Source organism: Cetorhinus maximus, chromosome 3, assembly GCF_964194155.1.
Source record: "Cetorhinus maximus chromosome 3, sCetMax3.hap1.1, whole genome shotgun sequence".
Taxonomy (NCBI): Eukaryota; Metazoa; Chordata; class Chondrichthyes; order Lamniformes; family Cetorhinidae; genus Cetorhinus; species Cetorhinus maximus.
In genome coordinates this window covers 94,958,682-94,981,386 of record NC_135881.1, presented here as the reverse complement: position 1 = coordinate 94,981,386, position 22,705 = coordinate 94,958,682, and the positions used below count along the sequence as shown (strand labels likewise).

Genomic DNA, 22,705 nt, shown 5'->3' with positions numbered 1-22,705 from the left:
AAATGGTCTAGCCAGATCTGGAGATGAATGGTTAAACCAATTGTTCTCCAAAAACATTCAAACTCTATGTTCCTTGGACCTAAGGGAGCAGAAATGAGAGGTATACTGAAAGAAGGCTTTAGGTGAGAACCAGTAATACTTCCAGTGGGGACAAGGGGATTAAACATGGTGAAGATGTGAGATTTAGCAAATCAATAGCTGCCAAGGTGTCATGTTGAACTGAAGGCCAAAGGCTAGGTAGTCAGAAATTTGGAAGTGCAGTGGTAAGTGACTTGAGGGAGAGTTTATTCTAGGGCCAGACACAAAAATCAGGCTTGGGAGAGGGAAGGGAAATATGGGTAGGGAGCAATAAAAAGGAAATTAACCTGAGATTGTCTTATCAGTGATAGTGATCATAGGGATAGAGAGGCCACGTGAGATGGCAAGATTGAGGAGGTTGGCATGTATGTGCGTTGGAGGGCTTACTTGCCGGTTCAGAGTTAGGTAGGAATGAGGGCAGTAAATCCAGTGGAGAGCAAACAAGAAGGAAATCATAATCACCAAGGATGAAAAGATGCTCAGTGCAATGGCTGAGAGGGGAAAACAGAGAAGGTATCTCAAGAGAAATTTGGATTGATATTTTGATGGGTAGTACAATTGCAAGATTTTAAATGAGAGGCCTAAAGGATGAAACAAGGTGATATGTTCCAAAGGAGACGCTGCCAGAAGAATAGGGAGACAGGCAAGGTGTGCTTTAGAGATATGAGCTAGACAACCACCATGACAGTTTGAGAGGAGCAAGTGGTTGATGGTATATCCAGACAGGTGGACTTCATTAAGGAGTGGCTGTCAACACCCCTCAGCCATGACTGTGTCAAGGCCATAATGTCAATGTGCATGTAACATGACAATGTCAATAAGTTCATGGGTGGCAAAGGCTTTATTCGCAGGTCAACTTACATTTTGGCAGGAGGCATGGAGAGCAGAGTGAAAATTGATCTACTGGCAGAGTCCACATGGAGACAGTTGGGATAGATGAGATGACTGAGAAAGAGGGCGGCAAGATTAGCCCCCAGGACTTAGAGGTCAGGAAGAGCAGGGAAAAGAATAGGATGAGACAATTAGGGTTGCTGCTCATTAGGAGATGGTGGTAACTGGCTCAGTGGGCCTTTTTGAGGATGGCAGAGGAAAGCTGTAGGATTATTAAAGAGAAGTAAAGCCAGGGACAGTGGCATAAAAGTAGGAAAGACGATGAGTACTGAAGAATTGAGTTTTTTGAGGGTAAATTATCTTGAGGGGAGAGAAGAAAGGAGACAGATAGTGGAAGGAGTAAACAGAAAAAGGGAGAGAGAGAGAGAGGGGAAATATAAGTGATGGACCCAGGTCCAGAATGGCAGCTAAAATATGCTTAAATAGACACAGGGAAACTAAGCTACATGGGCGGCAAGGTTACACACTAGCTTAAGATAGAAGCCATGCCAGTGGGGCAGCGGTGAATGGAGTGATCAGGACAGAAATAAAGTTGCTGAGATTAGTCCCAGCAAGCCAATTGGTTGCTCCTCATATGGAGACAGCAATGGCCATGTCAATGCACCCTACAGATAATGCAGAGACACACACAAAAGGGTCGCTATGTTCTCATATAAACACAACTGCATACATAATACTTACCCTAAAGGACAGTTCTAGATTCTCTCCTCCCCATACTTCCATCCCTGTGTCATAGGTTCCCAGGTATTCAAAATACTTCTTACTGACAGCAAACAGCCCTCCTGCCATCGTAGGTGATCTGATGAGAGATGTATTTTTTGATTGTGTATATTTAGTTTTGTTTTAAAAAGCAGCCAAGAAAAAAAAGAGCAAATGAATTGATTACATTTAATATAGAAGATATAGAATTCAGGTTCCCCTGATAATTCAACAGATAACTTTAGTGCGGCTGCAATATAAGAGACAAAAGAGTCCTTAGTTCTGCGTAGAATTAGCTGATATTAACCAGTGTGGCTTCTGGGGTATTGCAATTTGTTTCTGTTACAAAGGACTGGGGAGGAGAGAATTAATAATTCAGCCAGGACTCCTGCTCTCGTGATTTAGTATTCATAGCATATTCATAGCGGGTGAGGACAGACTCTGCCTCAACGATAATAAAAAAAGAAAATGCTGGAAATACTCCATAGGTCGATCAGCATTGGTGGAGAGAAAGAGTTAACTGTCCTGATGAAAGGTCACGGACTTGAAAGGTTAACTCCATTTCTCTCTCCACAGACCCACTGAGTGCTTCCAGCATTTTCTGTTTTTATTTCAGATTTCCAGCATTCACAATATTTTACTTTTGTCTGACTCAACCATGATGGTCTTCGTGGCTAAATAAGCCTGGCAACATTCTCATCTCACCTAACAGCAGCGAGTGACTTATGCAATATGCCTGAGGGTGGATAATGTCTACAGAACCATAAACCAACAGGAATCAATAAAAATAACTGTACAGCAACAGGATATACATTCTTAAAACAAATAAGACCATAGATCTTATACTGAAATAAAATCTGAAAAGGAGACTTATTTCTTACCTATGTTTTCTTAACAAATTTCAATAATTGATTCCTACTAGCATACTTTGCATTATTAGTGACAGCTTCCGTACATACTGTTCCTCCAGGAATATGATAAAATAGGTTCTTATCCCATTCTACATGCAATAGCTACAGTTTTCACTGCCTGTTATTAATTCTTTTTACTTTAAGCAATTTTCACCATAGATCAACAAGATGGAATAAAACTAACAAATGAGTGACATTCTATATTATAAATCTTGAAGTTGCAGTATTTTTTTTAAAGTACTCAAGGCTACTGCATTTCAGATGCTTTTGTCTCCATTAATTTAAAAGACAGTACAGCAGGACATTACAGCACTGGAAACAGTATATTAGAGTGTTGACCGAAATGTATTTACCTAATTGGGTCTATTCTTGATTTCCTTCGTTTTCTTTCATGCTCAGGGACACCATGCCACTGGAATGTAAGACGCCAGTCAAATCCACCAATCATCGGTTCCCCTGTCTGCATGTAGAATGCAAAAGTGTTCCAATCGATAGTGTCAATAACCGGACATACAACAGCAGTTTCATTCTCGCTAATCCTAAAAATAAAACATATTTCCATAAATAATACATAGGGGCAGGCATACATCTTAACAGGTTCCTACATCTTCTATTGGTTGTAGTTACTGCCAACTGTTTTGTCACAGCAAAGTAAGCCAGAAATGGCAAAGCAGATGTGAAGTAGTGGGGTTCGAGATGAATAGTGCATTTTACAGGCACTGAACTAATGGTGGATTGAGATAACTTCCACAATTCCCATGAATGGCAGCATTGCTGTACAGCCAGCGTTTCAAAGTTGTGGGGGTGGGTGGGGGTCGAGAAAGAGATATATGTGGAGGAGGAGGAGACAACAACACAATGATCCAGAGCATTTTGTGAAAGCTAGGTGAGGTGGGCTCTGGTTGACAGATACCAATACAAAAAGTACATTGTAACAAAGATATACATAATCTTACCTCGTTAACAGTGGCTCCAACCAGCCAGGAACACACTCGCAATGACAATCCAGAAATGTGAGCACATCTCCAGTAGAAAAAGTTGCACCAATCAAACGGGCACGTACCAGTCCCTCCCTCTTATTGGTTCGAATGAGACGCACTCGCTGAAGGTTACTGATGTACTGCTCCAGTTGGGACTTCAGATAAACTAAAATACTCAATAATTAATAACATTATCATATATGCATTGATTACTTTAAGGTCAGTATAGAGCAGAGTATCATATAAGGCTGCAACAGTAAAGCAATTTGTCTATTTACAAATATTAATAACCAGGGCATTGGTTCTTACATACGCGTTAGCAATTTTTGTTCAGATTATGAGATGTTGACCTTACATCATTAAGCTCTTCATTATGAGAATGACCATAAAAAAAACTTAAAGCAACGTTTAGAGAGCTGGGTAATTCTACAAAATTTTTATTCGTCCTTGGGATGTGGAAAGGTCAGCATTTACTGCTAATAGCCCATAAGCAGCTGGTGATGAGTCACCTTCTTGAACCACTGCAGTCCATGTGGTGTAGATCTGTCTACAGTGTGGCTAGGTAGGGAGTTCTAGGATTTTGACCCAGTGACAATGAAGAAATGTTCAGATATTTCCAAGTCAGGATGGTATAGAACGATGAAGAGAACTTGCAGGAGATGGTGTTCCAAAATGTTTGTGCCTCTAGCTGGTACAGGTCAAGGATTTTTAAAGGTGCTGCTAGGTTGCAGCATATCTTGTAAATGGTAGACAATCCAGTCATGAGCAAATGGGGTGTCAGCTTGGCTGGCAAGGCCAGCATTTATTGCCTAAGTTTAATTGTCCTTGAGCAGATGGTGGTGAGCCTCCTCCTTCAATCTCTGCAGTACATGTGGTGTAGGTACTCCCACAGTGTAGTTAGGGAGGGTGTTCCAGGATTTTGACCCAGTGAGAGTGAAGGAAATGCAATATATATCCAAGTCAGGGTGGTATATGGCTTGGAGAGGAACTTGCAGATGGTGATGTTCCCATGAACCTGCTGCCCTTGGTCTTCTAGGTGTTAGAGATCATAGATTTGGAAGGTGCTGTCAAAGGATCCTTGGTGAGTTGCTGCAGTGCATCTTGTAGATGGTACACACTGCCACCACAGTGCATCAGTGGTGGAAGGAATCTTGATCAAGCGGGATGCTTTTTCTTGGATGTATCAAGCTTCATGAATTTTGTTGGAGCTGCACTCATCCAGGCAAGTGGAGAGTATTTCAGCATACTCCTGATCTGTGCCTTGTAGATGGTGGACAGGCTTTGGGGTGTCAGGTAGTGAGTTATTCATTGCAGAATTCCCAGCCTCTGGGAATCACAGTACTGAAATGGCTGGTCTGGTTAAGTTTCTGGTCAATGGTAAGCCCTAGGATGTTGATGATGGGGGATTCTGTGATGGTAATGCAATGAATATCAAAGGGAGAGATGGTCAGATTCTCTGATAAAAGCAAAAAACTGCAGATGCTGGAAATCCAAAACAAAAACAAAAATACCTGGAAAAACTCAGGTCTGGCAGCATCTGCGGAGAGGAGCACAGTTAACGTTTTGAGTCTGAATGACCCTTCAACAGAACTAAATAAAAATAGAAGAGAGGTAAAATATAAGCTGGTTTAAGGGGGAGTGGGACAAGTAGAGCTGGATAAAGGACCAGTGATAGGTGGAGATAACCAAAAGATGTCACAGACAAAAGAACAAAGAGGTGCTGAAGGTGGTGATATTATCTAAGGAATGTGCTAATTAAGGGTAGAAAGCAGGACAAGCAAGGTACAGATAGCCCTAGTGGGGGTGGGGTGGGGTGAAGGAATCTAAAAAGGCAAAAAAGGTAGAGATAAAACAATGGATGGAAATACATTTAAAAATAAAGGAAGTAGTTGGGAAAAGAAAAATCTATATAAATTATTGGAAAAAAAAAGGGGGGGGGAAATCGGAAAGGGGATGGGGATGGAGGAGAGAGTTCATGATCTAAAATTGTTGAACTCAACATTCAGTCCGGAAGGCTGTAAAGTGCCTAGTCGGAAGATGAGGTGCTGTTCCTCCAGTTTGCGTTGAGCTTCACTGGAACAATGCAGCAGGCCAAGGACAGACATGTGGGCATGAGAGCAGGGTGGAGTGTTGAAATGGCAAGCAAGAGGGAGGTCTGGGTAATGCTTGTGGACAGACCGAAGGTGTTCTGCAAAGCGGTCACCCAGTTTGCGTTTGGTCTCTCCAATGTAGAGGAAACCGCATTGGGAGCAACGAACACAGTAGACTAAATTGAGGGAAGTGCAAGTGAAATGCTGCTTCACTTGAAAGGAGTGTTTGGGCGCTTGGACGGTGAGGAGAGGGGAAGTAAAGGGGCAGGTGTTGCACCTTCTGCAGTTGCATGGGAAGGTGCCATGGGAGGGGGTGGAGGTGTAGGGGGTGATGGAGGAGTGGACCAGGGTGTCCCGGAGGGAACGATCCCTGCGGAATGCCGCCAGGGGGGGTGAAGGGAAGATGTGTTTGGTGGTGGCATCATGCTGGAGTTGGTGGAAATGGCGGAGGATGATCCTTTGAATGCGGAGGCTGGTGGGGTGATAAGTGAGGACAAGGGGGACCCTATCATGTTTCTGGGAGGGAGAAGAAGGTGTGAGGGCAGGTGCGTGGGAGATGGGCCGGACACAGTTGAGGGCCCTGTCAACCACAGTGAGTGGAAAACCTCGGTTAAGGAAGAAGGAGGACATGTCAAAGGAACTGTTTTTGAAAATGGCATCATCAGAACAGACGCGACGGAGGCGAAGAAGCTGAGAGAATGGGATGGAGTCCCATGGGATGGTTAGATTCTCTTTTGTTTGAGATAGTCATTGTTGAAGCAGCTGCAGATGGTTAGGTATAGGACACTACCCTGAGGAACTCCTACAGTAATGTCCTGGGACTGAAATGAATGGCCTCCAACAACCAAAACCATCTTCCTTTGTCCTAGGTATGACACCAACCAGTGGAAAGTTTTTCCCGCTTCCCAGTGATTTCAATTTTGTTAGGGCTTCTTGATGCCACACTTGCCAAATGTTGCCTTGATCTCAAGGGCATTCTCTCCTTCCTCAACTTTGGAATTAAGCTGGTTTGTCCATGCTTTGATCAAGGCTGTAATGAGATCAGGAACCGAGTGGCCCTGACAGAACCCAAACTGAGTATCGATGAGCAGGTTTTTGCTAAGTGCCATTCATAGTGACAACACCTTTATAAAAGCAAAAAACTGCGGATGCTGGAAATCCAAAACAAAAAAAATACCTGGAAAAACTCAGCAGGTCTGGCAGCATCTGCGGAGAGGAGCACAGTTAACGTTTCGAGTCCGAATGACTCTTCAATAGAACTAAGGAAAAATAGAAAAGAGGTGAAATATAAGCTGGTTTAAGGGGGGGTGGGACAAGAAGAGCTGGATAGTGGGCCAGTGATAGGTGGAGATAACCAAATCCCCACCTATCACTGGCCCTCTATCCAGCTCTTCTTGTCCCACCTCCCCCACCCCCTTAAACCAGCTTATATTTCACCTCTTTTCTATTTTTCCTTAGTTCTATTGAAGAGTCATTCGGACTCGAAACGTTAACTGTGCTCCTCTCCGCAGATGCTGCCAGGCCTGCTGAGTTTTTCCAGGTATTTTTGTTTTTGTTTTGTGACAACACCTTTCATCACTTTGCTGATGATTGAGAGCAAACTGATGCGGCAGTAATTAGATTTGTCCTCCATTTTGTGGACAGGACATTGCTAAGCAACTTTCAACACTACCAGCTAGAATGATCATCTCTGCTTCCACCACCCTCGTAGGCAGCGGGTTCAAGTCATTACCACTTACTGCATTTAAAAATCTTCCTCACATTCCCCCCTTCATGCCTTACCCAAAGCTTTAAATCTGTGAGCACCAGTCCTTGCACAATCAGCTGATGGGAACAGCTTTTCTTTGTCTACCTTATGTTATTATCCCCAAAGAGACCGGTAACCTTTAAAGTGAAATTTGAACACCCCAGTAATTAAATGAAAGAACCACGCCACAGACTTGAAATTTTCAGACAGAAACAAACTTTACTACATTTATATATTATATACATATTAAAATAACCAAAGCAAGCACTGCTAAGTTAACACTAAATTTGGTCAAGACTTACAGTATATGAATCCAGTTTTATTTTTAGACCCACTGCCACCCCCACCGCCAAGAGTTCCCTTATATTACAAAATCTTGGAAGGTTCACTTTTCCTGGGGCTAACTCCAAACTTTTCCACAGCTCCCTTGTAAGATGCAGGGCATTTCAACTCAAGCCTGAGATTCACTCGCAATTCCTACGCAGTGATTTTGACAGAAAATTAGAAAGACCCCTGATTTCTAATAACTCTGTTCTCCTGATTCACAGCTGTTCCACAGCTCTTGACAAATTCTTTTCCATTGCCTTCTGAACTCAGGGCTTAAACCCACCAACTTTGATGCTTTCAGGTACAACCTCAAAGACCTTCAGGCTTCTCCAAGCTGAACTGCTCCTGGAAGATCTCTCTTTCTCTGCCTGATTCAAAGCTGAACCACTTGTTTTTACTGTAGAGGGTTACTGTAGATTTCTTCCTCTAGCTCCAAGCTAGGCAAATCTTAAAGCCTCTTTTGGCCTCACGAACTGTGTCTTCAAACTGAGCTCAAGCCACCACTCACATAGCTGCAGCTCACTGATGGAATATCAGTCTGTTCCCAAACTGAACTGCTGACTGGCTGCTTCTGTGAGTGAAAACACACAGATAAATTAAACAAAGGAACCTCCCCAACCCCCACAGCCCAATTCCATGGCAATGTGACATACTTTGGATGTTCCAAACAAAATTGTAAGTTAAATCTTCCAGCTTCAAAACAACCCCTTTGATTTTGTGACCCACATAACTAATTTATATCTCTAATGAAGTTAATGGCCCTCTCCTCCAGACTTGCTGATTCCACCAAGAAACTCCCTTATTTAAAAAGGTGCTCTTAGCTTCAACATCAAATCTTTTGACCGAGGTCTGCATGGATAATTAACCTCTCTAAAGAAACAGGACAAAGCAGCTCAGGCACCCTATCTCCAGTTTCCTATCTAAACACCTGCCGTGTTAGAATCTCAATCTCTATTCTAGTCTGACCTTATTAAACAAATACTTCAAACTTGAATTATCACAGGTCTGTTTGACTTGCATTTACTTCAGGGTTGGTTATTAGTTTCTCAATCAAATGTTTCCATTTATCTTACATTGAGCATTTTAATCCCCAACCTTAACCCCTAAAACTAAAAATTATACCTTTAAAATACCTGAATTATGAAATTAGATATTCTTAACATACCTTGTCTAAACTATCATAATCTTATACATATCTATGAAATCTCCCCTCAATCTCCTTTGCTCCAAGAAGAAGAATCCCTGCTTCTCCAACTTAACTTTGTATTTAAACTCCCTCCCTAACAGCACTATGTGTGTACCTACACCACATGGATTGCAGTGATTCATGAAGGAAGTTCACCACCACCTTCTCAAGGGCAGTGAGGGATGGCAATAAATGCTGGCCTAACCAGCAATGCCCACATCCGATGAATGAATAAAAAATAAAATCCCTCGTCCTTGTAACCATTCTGATAAATGCACCCTCTTAAGGACTCTCACATTCTTAAGTTGTAGTGGTCAAAACTGGGTACAATACTCTAGCTGTGACCTAACCAGAGCTTTATAAAGGTTCAGCATAACATCCATACTTTCCACTTAATATCTCTACATATGAAGCTCAAGATCTCAAATGCTTTGCTGACTACTCACTCAATGTGATCTGCCACCACAAAGATCTGTGCACATTGATCCTAAAAGCATCCCAAGAATAGCAGAAAATCATGAGGCAAAAAGGAGGGAGGAACATAAAACAATCACTAGAGGAAAAGGACTAGGAAACCCTATGTGACTTAAGGCTGACAAGTCCCCTGATGGCCTGCATCCTGGGGTCTTAAAAGGAGTGAAACAAAAACAAAAATAGCTGGAAAAAATCAGCAGGTCTGACAGCATCTGCAGAGAGGAATACAGTTAACGTTTCGAGTCCACATGACTCTTCATCAGAACTAAGAAAATATAGAAATGAGGTGAAATATAAGCTGGTTGAAGGGGGTGGAACAGGTAGAGCTGGATGGAGGGCCAGTGATTGGTGGAGGCAAAGAAGAGAAAAGAATCCACCTCGAAACATTAAATGTATTCCTCTCCGCAGATACTGTCAGACCTGCTGAGTTTTTCCAGCTATTTTTGTTTTTATTTCAGATTTCCAGCATCCGCAGTATTTTGCTTTTATCTTAATAGAAGTGGATGCATTGGCTGTATTATTCCAAAATTCCCTCGATTCTGACAAGGTCTTAGCAGGTTGGAAAACCACAAATGTAACACCTCTATTCAAGAAAGGAGTGAGGTAGAAAGCAGGAAATTATAGCCTAACATCAGTCATTGGGAAAATGCTAGAATCCATTATTAAGGAGGTTGTAGCAGGACATCTAGAATAGCATGGTACAATCAAGCAGAGTCAACATGGTTTTGTGAAAGGCAAATTGTGTTTGACAAATTTGTTAGAGTTCTTTGAGAGCTAAACAAGCCAGGAAGATAAAGGAGAACTATTAGACACAGCGTATTTGGATTTCCAAAAGGCATTCGATAAGGTGCCACATAAACTTTTACTAGGCAAGGTAAGAGCTCATGGTATTGGGGCCAATATAGTAGCAAGGATAGAGGATTGGTTAACTAACAGGAAACAGAGTGTTGGGGTAAACGATTCATTTTCAACTTGGCAAACTGTAAATTGTGGAATGCCACAAGGATTCTATTATTTACGGCTTGGATGAAATGACAAATTGCTGACAATACAAAAGGTAGGTAGGAAAGCAATTTGGGAGGAGGTCACAGAGTCTGCAAACAGATATAGATAGATTAACAGAGTGAGCAAAATTTGGCAGATGGTGTGTAATGTGGGAACATGTGGGGTTGTCCATTTAGGTGAGAAGGTTAGAAAAGCAGAATATTATTTAAATAGAGAGACACTGTAGAATGTTGCAATACAGAGGGATTTAGGTGTCCTTGCACATGAATCACAAAAACTTAGTATGCAGGTACAGCAAGTAATTAGGAAGGAAAATGGAATGTTAGCCTTTATTGAAAATGTTATGGAGCATAAAAGGAGGGAAGTCTTGCAACAGTTGTTACATGGCATTGGTGACACCACACCTAGAGTTTTGTGTACAGTGTTTGTCTCTTTACTTAAGGAGGGATAGATTTGCATTGGTAGCATTCAGAGAAGGCTCACGAGGCTAATTCCTGGGATGAAGAGGTTGTCTTGTGAGGAAAGGTTGAGCAGTTTCAGAACAGATCTAAGAGCTCAAACCTGGGCATCCATGAGGTGCTGTGTATTTAGCCACAATCTGTAACTTCATGACCCACATATCACTCACTCATATTACCATCAAGCTGAGGGACAAAGGAGTTTGAATTCCAGAGATGGGGTGAGAGTGACTGCCCTTGTCATCAAGGAGCCCTGGTAAAATTGAAATCAATGGGAATCTGGAACAAGCTCTCCGCTGATTAGAATCATACTGGTATGAAGGAAGATGGTTGTGGTTGTTGGAGATCAATCATCTCAGTTCCAGGACATCACTGTGAAAGTTGCTCAGGGTAGTGTCAGGGACCAGCCCCATCTTTAGCTACTTCATCAATGACCTCACCTCCATGATAAGGTTAGCAGTGGGGATGTTCGCTGATGATTACACAATGTTCCATACCATTTGCAACTGCTCAGATACTGAAGCAGTCTATGTCCAAACGCAGCAAGACCTGGACAATATCCAGGCTTGGGCTGAGAAGTGGCAAGTAACATTTGTGCCAGGCAATGACCATATCCAGCAAGCGAGAACCTAACCATCCCCCCTTGACATTCAACGGCATTACCATCACCGAAACCCTCAATATCAACATCCTGTTGGTTACCATTGACGTGAAACTGAACTAAATCAGCCATATAATTACTGTGGCTTCAAAAGCAGATCAGACCCTGGGAATTCTGAGATGGATAACTCACCTCCTGTCTCCTCAAAGCTTGTCCACCACCTACAAGGCACAAGTCAGGAGTGTGATGAAATTCTCTCCACTTGCCTGGATGAGTGCAGCTCCAACAACACTGGAAGCTCGACACCATCCAGGACAAAGCAGCCCACTTGATTGGCACCCAATACAAACCTAAAAATATTCACTCCCTCCACTGCCGCCGCATAGTGGCAGTAGTGTGTACTATATACAAGATGCACTGCAGCTACTCATCAAGACTCCTTCGACAGCACCTCCCAAACCTGCGACTTCTACCACCTAGAAGGTCAAGGGTAGCAGACATATGGGAACATCACCTACAAGCTCCCTTCCAAGCTGCACATCATCCCCAACTTGGAACTATATCATCGTTCCTTCACTGTCACTGGGTCAAAATCCCAAAACTCGCTGCCTAACAGAACAATAGGTGTACCTACACCACATGGCCTGCAGTGGTTCAAGAATCCAGCTCACCGCTGTCACGAGCACGGATCCTATCACCAAATTACTTATGGATATATTGAATTTTTAAGTAAGACATGTTTTTTTAAAAGAGGACATACAAGCAAATGCTGGCTGAGACCGTAAGGTAACCACTTGTTGGAAAATTCCTCTGTGGGTTACTTGATCAACTAGTTCAGGAAGAACAAAATGTCACACCTAAAAGGTGTGACACAGCCTACTTTAGAGAGAGGCACTTTAAAGGAAAAGAGACAATACACGCTGAACTCTAATCTCCTGTGGTTGCAGAAATAATAGAAAAATGATTACTATCTCAGCTGAAACCACCTCCTGTTGAATTATATCCCACACTAAATATGAACTGAGTTAAAAAAGAAAACAGGTCTGGGCGAAAGACATGTTTGTTTCATCCCTTCCAGGAATACACAGGGAAGGGGATTTTAAAAAGCCAACTGGAACCCTAGTTCTGTTTTCCTAGTCTGGTATTCTGTTCTGGTGTGCGTGCGCTGTGAAGATCACAGCTGAAGAACCCCAACTTGGCATCCCTGCGCTTGCAGATAAAAAAGGTCCTCTCTCTCTGGAAGCAAGTCACAAGTCAGCAAAGCCACAGTCGAAAAGGAAACAGGACAACTCCTTTCAGCTAACCTACAGAACCGAGAATCTCCTAACCAACTGCTCAACTGCCAAAATCAGCACTACCGGAATCACCCAACTTAACATCTGCAACGGTTCACCATCTACTCCTCACAGACAAGCCGAAGGACTGATTCGTATACCTTTTTTAAACTTTTATTTTTGGACTCAATTTCTCATTTCTAACCTCTGTATGTGTGTTGCATTTTTATTGTTTTTTCTCACATTTAGTAACTAATAAACTCACTCTTTCTTTGACTCAAGATAGCCTGATTAAATTGGCTCCTTTTGAAAACAAATACATTTGGACTGGGAAAAGGTATCTACAAGGAAAGGGATCCTTTTTAAATTAATCTTGTTGCGACCAACCGAGGGGGTTGAATAAAGAACGGGAGCCAGTTCAACTGCCTCACCTGGGAGCATAGCAATTTGGGGTACCTTGTCCAGGATCACATATTGGGGGAACCTCGTCCGGGGACCAGTTGTAACACCACCACCTTCTCAAGGGTAATTCGGATGGGCTACAGATGCTGGCCTTGTCAGCAATGCCCACATCACATGAAAGAATAAATGAAAAAAATGTTGGGCCTATATTCATTGGAGCTTAGATGAATGAGAAGTGATCTTTTTGAAAAATATAAGATTCTGAGGTGGGCTTGACAAGTTAGATGCTGAGAGGACCTTTCCCCTCATACGGGAATCTAGAGCTAGATGACAGAATTTCAAAATAAGGGTCTCCCATTTAAGACTGAGAGAAGAAATTTCCCCTCATCTCAAAGGATCTTAATCTTCGGAATTCTCTTCCCCCAGCGAGCAGTGGAGGTAGGGCAATGAATTTAGAACCCCTCCACTATGTCTCTATTGCCTCTCCCTATCCCTTCTGGCAAAATGCATCACCTCACACTTCTTTCTATTGAAATCCATTCACCTAGCCTATGTCCTGTGAGCCTGGCAATGATAATTTTCTCCTTAACTGGGACAGAGTCATCTCGCTAACTTTCTTGTCTTCACTCAGGGAATTAAGGTACATGTTACATTAATACTATTTAAATATTTTACTGTAACAATACATGAAGTTTAAAACTGAATTCTCTACCAAAAATAAGATTGTATTTTCTCGCTTTTCCTAGAACTTTTAAGGTTGCAATTGACTATTCCACCAGACTGAGTGTTGCATGTTCAGTTCTTTAATAAACTTCTGTATAGTTTAGAATTATACTGTCTCACATAGCCTTCTGTATTGCTAACTCATGAACCTGCCTCCATAAACTCTTTGGTGGGGATGTACATTACTGAGGAGAGATCTTCTGGACCCTAATATCCAGGATATTATAATCTGTCTGAAACTTGATAAAAAGGCTATCTGAAGGATGGTATTACATGCAGCGAGCTCCTTTCCTTTGGGGAGAGATAATTCCTTCAGACCCATTTAGTATCTTTGGGATCTGTCTTTCTCAACCTGAAGTTGAGAGGGATCATCTGAGGTACATCTGATCCGGGATTGTCCAAAAAGGGGCTGGGATTATAATCCATCACACTATGTGATGGTAATTTTGGTCCGAAAATATTGCAAAGACATTAAAACAGTAAAAAATAATTATCTTCCTTACTTCGATCACTATAGTCATCGACAAGAATGAGTTCTTTAAGGAGAACAGCAGGAGACGTTTCCAGTACACTGTGAATTGTGCGGAGAAGTGTAGACCAGGCCTCATTATAAAATGCGATAACTACAGAAGTGGTAGGAAGTTTCCTATAATTGAACCGCTTTGCCCTGCACCTGAAATGAAGCAGAATTTCAACATGATCAAGAAAATCCTTGTAATTTTAAATACCTCTAAAACAAAGCTCACAAGGCCAACTAGGAGGTTGTTCAAGCACCAGTTCAGTATTGATTTATGGAATACTTTCAGTAACTACCTAAACTAAAGAATTATTGCACTAACAAGAAGCCAGAAATCTCGCTGTTTGCAAATGATGACTAATTCCGCTGCCGTAAAAACAATTTAGGACTAAAAACATGGCCATTTCAATCTTCAACATCAAGCATAACTATTGTGGAGAAAACAGCTGAAGTGGGGAAAGAGGGGTTAAATAACTAAAAATACCCCACAGCTGTAACCGATTTGTATTACAGCACACTTCAAGACAGAATGCAATAAAATTGGGTTCATGACAGCAAATCATGCACTGCACTTTCATTCTCAAACACATTTTGAAGTGGAGATACTTATCCACAAGGAGGAAGATAAATGAATAAAGGAAATTGACAGAGGCCATCACATCAGATGCCACTGACTGCTCTTGTATGTTTCCTTGCAACCCATTACGGAGCAATATTAGGATCAAATTCCTGACCTGCCTGCTTGCCCAGGGGATGGTTAGTGGGTAAAAGGGAACTAAAAAGAAATACATCTTCAAACTTTATATAAAATATATATAAAATATACACAGCAAGCCCGATCAGATAAGAAATTTATCAGATTTACTTGTGAATATTTGAAAATGTGATTACAGTAAAGTTAATTCAATTTGAATAGTTGCATTCTTAATATTATTTTTGAATACATTCTGGCCCAAAGAGCATATTTCACTGCATGTATTCAGGTCAGGGGTGGTGAACCCCCCAGCCCGTTGCACTTTTTCATCCAGCCCCTGGTGAGATTTCAAATAAATATATCAGAGAAAGCAATTCCTAGATAAATAGTCATAGAACAAAGAAAACACGGAATCTACACGAATTAATAACTCGCTTGCCAACAATTTCATGCAAATGCTGCCTCTTTCAGCAAAACCTATTCATAAGCAAATTTCTTAACAGGCCATCAGCTGCTGGCTAGGCCAAAAAACATTTGCTGCTCCTATATGTCTCATAAAAATGCTGCACAACGGAATCATAATGTGTTACTAATTACTTTGAAACACGTTCAGAGCCAAACAAAATACAGAACCGCGCAGCGTGGGCTTCATTGTACTTCTAAGCGAAACATAATCTACGTGGCCGAGGAGTCAATGCTTTTGCTATAAATTTATTCTAATTCTAATTCCAATCTCATGAAGACACCCAGCAGAATGTAAACGCAAGGCAGAATCAGTGAGTTCCCCCCGCAGAGTTGCCCTGCAGCCTGTAAAGTGGCGCTGCTGTATGACTGTTACTGAGACAAATACAGACATCATCACGACAGTTGGCCTGTCATTCGTTCAAAAACAAAAATCGTTGGAAAAACTCAGCAGGTATTATTTGTTCTGTCATTTACTGGTTTCCCAACGTGCTTCAAACGCCTGAAGTCGTTGATTTAGAGAGCCAGGCAGGAAAATATTTCAGTTCACTGCGCTTGCAACTCCGTCGAGTTATAGTGCCAAATTTAAATTTCAACAGTCCCCCGGTAATTTCGGAACTTTTGTGTATCATATGTTTGTTTCTTTTAAACAGATTTTTTCCTGTCCCGTTTTCGAATATTTCAGATGCTGTTTTCTAACACTTGGAGCAGTGTCTGGGGTAAGGAGTCAGCAGCCGACGGACAGACTGGCGAGAGATCCGCAGGTCGGGTCTGCGTGCTGATGGATGGTCGGCTAAAGCTTTCAATATTCTCAGAGAACTGTTGGAATCATAACAGCAACATGCTGTTAAAATCTCCCCTTGCATCAAGATTTGCTTCAGTTCATTACACCCCCCCCTGTGCTATCCCAGTGTTATTGAAAATGCCTTCAAGCTTCTGAATATCTCTGCACACTAACGGTCAACTCAGAGAGTAACATCTGTGAGAAGCAAATTTGTTTCAGGAGTTCAAGGCAGTAACTATTGCAGTTAAGGCAGTTAATCTTAAAGCAAACCTGCTCACAAAGAATCTTATGAGGTGACCTTCATGGATGGTTAGAAGTTTCCTCGCAGCGATTAAATATTGTTTGGGATGGTTGGATATTAGCTTCTCTGCTCGTCCTTGCCAAAATCTCCCTCAGGGCATGATAATATTGTACCTTCATTCCCTCCCCCTCTCTCTCTCTGCTAATATGGCCTCTGCGAAGTGGTTACTATTTTATTCTTATTTAATATGACAAAGAGAACGCCCCTGTCCTGTTCTGCCATTAACACTCAGGAAATCCAGAACTCAGTGGGGCTTTATGAAGCCCTGAGCCGTTTACCCAATTGTGAGGTTTTTTTTTTAAACCAGTTCAAGGCTACACATTGCCTGATGCGGGAATATCACAGGATGCCCCCTATTAAACATTCTACAAGTTTACAATGACCGGTGCGCTCATGTCTTTACCATTTCAGTCGGCGTTCAATGCAGACCCGCTTCTGCTCTTTCAAATCGACCCTCTCCATTTCCGTTTGTTGCCACTCTCCTGTAACACCGCGGGGATTGGCCTCAGGACCATACTCTCCCTGGAGGATGAGGAAAGGAGGATTCCCCCGTAATGAAATCTAGTCCCAGAACCTAACCGAGTTTAGCGAGGGAGGCAAGATCAGACCTTGTCCTCTTTTCATTATTCATTCATCGGATGCAGGCATCACTGGCTAGGCCAGTATTTATTGCCCATCTCTGATTGCCCTTGAGAAGGCGATGGCGAGCCAAACTCCACCATTTAAAAATCACAACCAGTGGCAGTCACAGCCCAGAGTATTCATGCCTCGGGAGGACACGGCAGTGATGGGCAGGTTTTGGAAGAGGCAGTAATGCAGACCGAAGTGCCGGTCATTGCAAACAATGTAGAATCTACGGTAACAAGGCTTATTAAGGAAAAGCAAACTTAGCCATCGCATTAAAGCATTGGGTGAGTTAAACGTTTCTGTATTCTCTCTTTTAAAAAAAATAGTTTTGTGTGTGGGGCCCATGACTAATTGTGTCTGTGTGTTAGAGATCGTTGGAAAAAAAGGTTCCCCACCCCACTTTAGGTTATTAACTTGTAATCTTAAATAAGTCCACTTTTTATAAGAAAAAGATGGGCTGCACTCTAAAACTAAATTCCAGGAATAAATTCTAGGGTGGAAGGATTTAGCAAGACTTTTGATAAGATCGCATACGGCAGACTGGTGCGAAAATTAAAAGCCCTTGGACCCAAGGGAAAGTGGCAAGTTGGATCCAAAACCGGCTGAGTGACAGCAAGCAAAAGGGTAATGGTCAACGGGTGTGTTTGGGACAGGAAGGCTGTTTCCAGTGGGTTTCCAGAGCTCAGTTACTAGGTCACTTGCTTTTCCTGGTTTATATCAATGATCTAGACATAAATATAGGGAGCACAATTAGGAAGTTTGCAGATCATAGCAAAACTTGATTGTCTGAAGAAAGTTGCAGAAAAGTGACAAGTGGAATTCAGTCCAGCCAAGTATGATGTAATGCAATTTGGGAGGCAAACAAGGCAAGGGAATACACAATAAATGGGAATACAGAATAAATGCTGGGATACTGAAGTGTAGGTAAACAGAGGGACCGTGGAGTGCATCTCCACAGCTTACTGAAGGTAGCAGGACAAGTAGATAAAATGGTTAATAAGGCAAGCAGACACTTTCCTTTATTAGCCAAAACATGGAACATAAGAACAAGGAGATTATGATAGAACTGTATAAAACACTACTTAGGCCATAGCTAGAGAATTACATACAGTTTTGAGCACCACATTACAGGAACAACGTGATTAGACTTGAGGGTACAGAGGAATTTTAAAGATGTTGCCAGGAGTGGAGAATTTTTAGCTAAGAGCAATGATTGAGTGGCTGGTGTTTTCTTGGAGTAGAGGTGGACAAGGGAAGATGTAATTGAGATGTATAAAAACAAGAGGGATTAGATGAGGAACGTTTGAGGACTCTGGGTCTATACTCGATGGAGTTTAGAAGGATGAGGGGGGATCTGATTGAAACTTACAGAATACTGAAAGGCCTGGATAGAGTGGACGTGGGGAAGATGTTTCCATTAGTAGGAGCGACTAGGACCCGAGGGCACAGCCTCAGAGTAAAGGGAAGACCTTTTAGAACAGAGATGAGGAGAAACTTCTTTAGCCAGAGAGTGGTGAATCTATGGAATTCATTGCCACAGAAGGCTGTGGAGGCCAGGTCATTGAGTGTATTTAAGACCGAGATAGATAGGTTGTTGATTGGTAAGGGGATCAAAGGTTAAGGGGAGAAGGCAGGAGAATGGGGTTGAGAAACTTATCAGCCATGATTGAATGGCGGAGCAGACTCGATGGGCCGATTCGCCTAATTTCTGCTCCTATGTCTTATGGTACAACTTCCAGATAGAGTGGATAAGAAGGACCTATTTCCATAGTAGAAGATCAATAGCCAGAAGGTATCATTCTCAAGTAATTGGTAGAAGGATCAAAGGAGAATTAAGGGGAAATCTTTTCAACCTGGGATGGTGAGGTTTGGAACTTACTGCCTGAAATGATGCTAGAGGCAGAAACCCTCAGCACATTTAAAAAATGCTCCTACATCCACTTGAACCATGAGCTGAAAAGTGGGATTAGGCTGGATAACTCTATCTCGACTGCCACTGACACAATGGGACAGCCCTCCTCTTGTGCCATAAATTTTCTATGCAACTAAACTCTCCACAACTCTTGCAGATCTCTTGGTGCCAGCAGAGTGAAAGGAAATCAGAGGTCCATCTCTCTATTATGTGGTTATCCAACACACTGTCTCAATGGTCCACTTTTAAATTCACCATAAAGCTACTGGCCAGGCCAATCAATGTCTTCTTAGCTGGGGCCTTTGGCTTGGGATGGATGCTCTCCTAACTTGTTCCATGTCCCTTGGAACACCTCTGCCCTCAAGTGGAAGTACAGTTTCAGCTACACTCTCTCGTGGCTTTTTGACTGGGGAGGCATCTCACTCCTTATCTGCTCACCTGTTCGGGAATTCCCTTTGTCCCTATTTAGTGTCGGAAATAAAGTTTCCGCGAGCCATACTTCAGGCAAGTCCTTAACATTTTCCTTTCCAGACTTAATAACCTGCCTTCCATCAGGCTCTTCAGATGCGTGGGGCATCTCCCTCACTATTTCTTTCCCTGCTCTGGAACTTCTCTGGTCCTTATTTAATTCTGGGACATTTGGGGAATCTATTTTAGATTCTAGGGGCCTTTTCTGGACCCCGTTTAATTTTACTGGCATGTTCAGCCTTGCCACCTTCGGGCAGCTCTCGCTTAAGGTCTCTGGAAACTTCCCCAGCTTTCTGCCCATCTGCAGATTTTTGCTGGTTAGCACTGGCCTCTTTTCTTTCACTGGCTAACAACTTGCTGCCAGCCAAATCATTCCCAAGGAGGAGACTGATTCCTGCTACTCATAGTTGAGGGACAATTCCTACTGTAACATGCCCTGAAAAAAGGTCACACTGTAGATGGACCTTATGGAGGGGTGCAAACAGAGATCCTCCTCCCACTCCACTGATTAGGGCTTTGGCCTTCAGGGAGGACTAGGGGGGTAGGTTTAAGCTTCCCTCCAACATTAACGATTGAGTGGCCCGTGTCCCTGAGCAGTTCCTTGGATTTGTTCACATTTTGGGATGGATTGGCAGGGGGCACTGTTCCTGACAGGACAAAACTACAGAAGCTCTCTGGGAGTTTGTCCGGCTCCAACGCACATTGTGCCATGCCCTTCAAAGGGTAAGTTGCTGTAGCGAGAGTCTCTACTTGTTCTGCTGCACTACCCATTGGGGCATCCTTCAGGGAACTACTCATGTGAAGCCCTACTAGGCCAACTGGCTTGCCGCGCAATCTTGATCATTCAGGTCTAGAATGGCCTATTTTGTTGCACTGGGAACACAATGGCCTCTGGGAGTTCTCCTTTTGGAATGCAGGAGGGCTTCTCGCACCCTCGTTTATGTTTTCTGGGTAGAGGGACTTTCGCATCTAGATTGCTCTGCTTATCTTCCAAGGCTCATGGGTATGATTTGGAAAGAGTCTGCCTGAGTTTCCAGGCCTATGGGTGAGATCATAGCTGTCTGCTGTGACTACTGCACCCCTGACTGAGAGGATTTTCTAGGTGTATTCGCAGGTTGGAGGGTAGACAATTTTTGAATTCCTCCAACAGTACGAGCTCACACAGCCCCTCATAGTTGTGGGGGATTCTTAACTTTTGACCGATGGATAAGATCCCTATTTGCTTCAGCCATTCAAACTTGCTGTAGCTTTGTGTGGGCTTCTTACAAGCATTCTGGACTTGCTGGCGATATGCCTCTGGGACCAACTCATAGGCACTTAGGATGGCAGCCTTGTTCCGCTCATAATTCATGGACGCATCAGGAGGCAGTATGCAGTAGACCTCTTGGGCTCTCCCTGACAGCTGCCCTTGAATTATGAAGTACAGATATCTGAGGGCCATTTTAGCTGTCCTTTAATTTTCTCAAAAGTGACAAAAATTGACTCTACACCACTCTCTTCAAATTTGGGAATAAATCTCACATACTTGAGGGACTCAGAGTGGTTCTAAGTTAGAAGGATAAGGGGTGCTACTGGGTAGAGAGAGATTCTCCCTTGCAGCTTCCAATTGTCAGACCTCTCTCTCCCATTGAGCTGTTAGATCCATTTCCAATTTTAAGAGCTGGAATTCTCTTTCTCTCTCTCTCTCTCTTTGTCCTCCCCTGAGCTTCTCTCGCTCTCTCTTTGCCCTCTCCTGAGCTTCCCCCCCCTCACTTTTGCCCTCTCCTGACCTTCCCTCTCTCTCGCTTTTGCCCTCTCCTAAGCTTCCCTCTCTCTCGCTTTTGCCCTCTCCTGAAATTCTAGCAGTTACCTGAGCTTTTCCTACTCAAAATTGGCTAATCAACTCTACATTTAACTGCTCTACTGGTAACGTGAGATCCAAATGTTCCACCAATGACTGGATCAGTTCATTTCTTTTCATTTTACTGGGCAATTTTAACTGTATCTCCCTAGCTACAGCTTTCAATTGTTCTGTGCTAAGGGTCACCAAAGTTTCCCTGTTTGAATTCTCTTGCTGAAGAAAAACACCTGGGCATCAAATGTTGCCATTTTCTTAGTGTTAGGGAAAATGCATTTGCTGTGGTAAGTTACCTGTTTTTAAAATTTGTTCCAGCCACAGGGTTTTCCTCTTTTGGCTTCCAATTGACTCTTTTATATCAGATTTGGCTTGTCTCTCAACTTGGACTCTGGTCAAATTCACATAGGGTTATCCCAGACGAGCTCCCAATTTTTGTTTCAGACAGGAGGGGGTTTAATTTAAACAGTCCTGATTTCTCTTCTCACTACCCACCTGTAAACAGAAAGGTGTGTTTGATTTTTGATTTCCCCCTCTATATGTGGTGCTGTATTTTCCCAATTCCTCAGTTCTGGTGTGATCCAATTCTCTATTAATAACCCCACAGCAAACTTGAGATAGGATGAATTAAAAGGGTTAATTTATTTGCACACACACAAATGCAAGAGGAGGGTCACTATGCGGCTTCCTTTTTGTTCATACAATAAAGGTAGGATAGAGAACAGAAAGAGGTACGGGGCAAAGACCACAAAACAAAATAAGAATTGGGTTAATATGGGTTTCATTTAAGTCCAGAGTCGAGAATCATAGACCAATGATGTATTCTTTGCTAGTCGGCAGGCTATTGACTGATGCCGAATAATTTACCTTTCCAGTAGAGGTGACTTACATGATGAGATGGGCCAGTAGGACTTCATTAGTCTTATAGGCACTGGTACAGAAGTTCAAAAGTTCCAGTAGAAAACAGTGTCGGTGGAAAGCCAGGTAATCAAAAACCTGGCGCCCTTTTTCTGCTACTTGTAGATGGTACACACTACTGCCACTGTTCATCGGTGGTGGAGTGAGTGAATGTTTGTCAAAGGGGTGCCAATCAAGCGGGCTGCTTTGTCTTGGATGGCGTCAAGCTTCTTGAGTGTTGTTGGAGCTGCATTCATCCAGGCAAGGGGAGAGTATTCCATCACACTCCTGATTTGTGCCTTGTAGATGGTGGACATGCTTTGGGGAGTCAGGGGGTGAGTTACTTAATGCAGGATTCCTAGC

General features: G+C 42.7%; 1 protein-coding gene across 2 annotated transcripts in view; it reads right to left on the bottom strand.

Moving 5' to 3' along the window:
• poc1bl (POC1 centriolar protein homolog B (Chlamydomonas), like) overlaps positions 1–22,705 on the bottom strand; it is a 56,090-nt gene that overhangs the window by 17,935 nt on the left and 15,450 nt on the right. For both annotated transcript variants that reach the window (XM_078538743.1, XM_078538744.1), the window contains 4 exons: positions 14,350–14,519; positions 3,536–3,725; positions 2,933–3,118; positions 1,651–1,768 (listed from right to left, as the gene is read on the bottom strand). In XM_078538743.1, the coding sequence (XP_078394869.1) occupies positions 1,651–1,768; positions 2,933–3,118; positions 3,536–3,725; positions 14,350–14,519 (664 nt within the window). The remainder of the gene's footprint in view (positions 1–1,650; positions 1,769–2,932; positions 3,119–3,535; positions 3,726–14,349; positions 14,520–22,705) is intronic.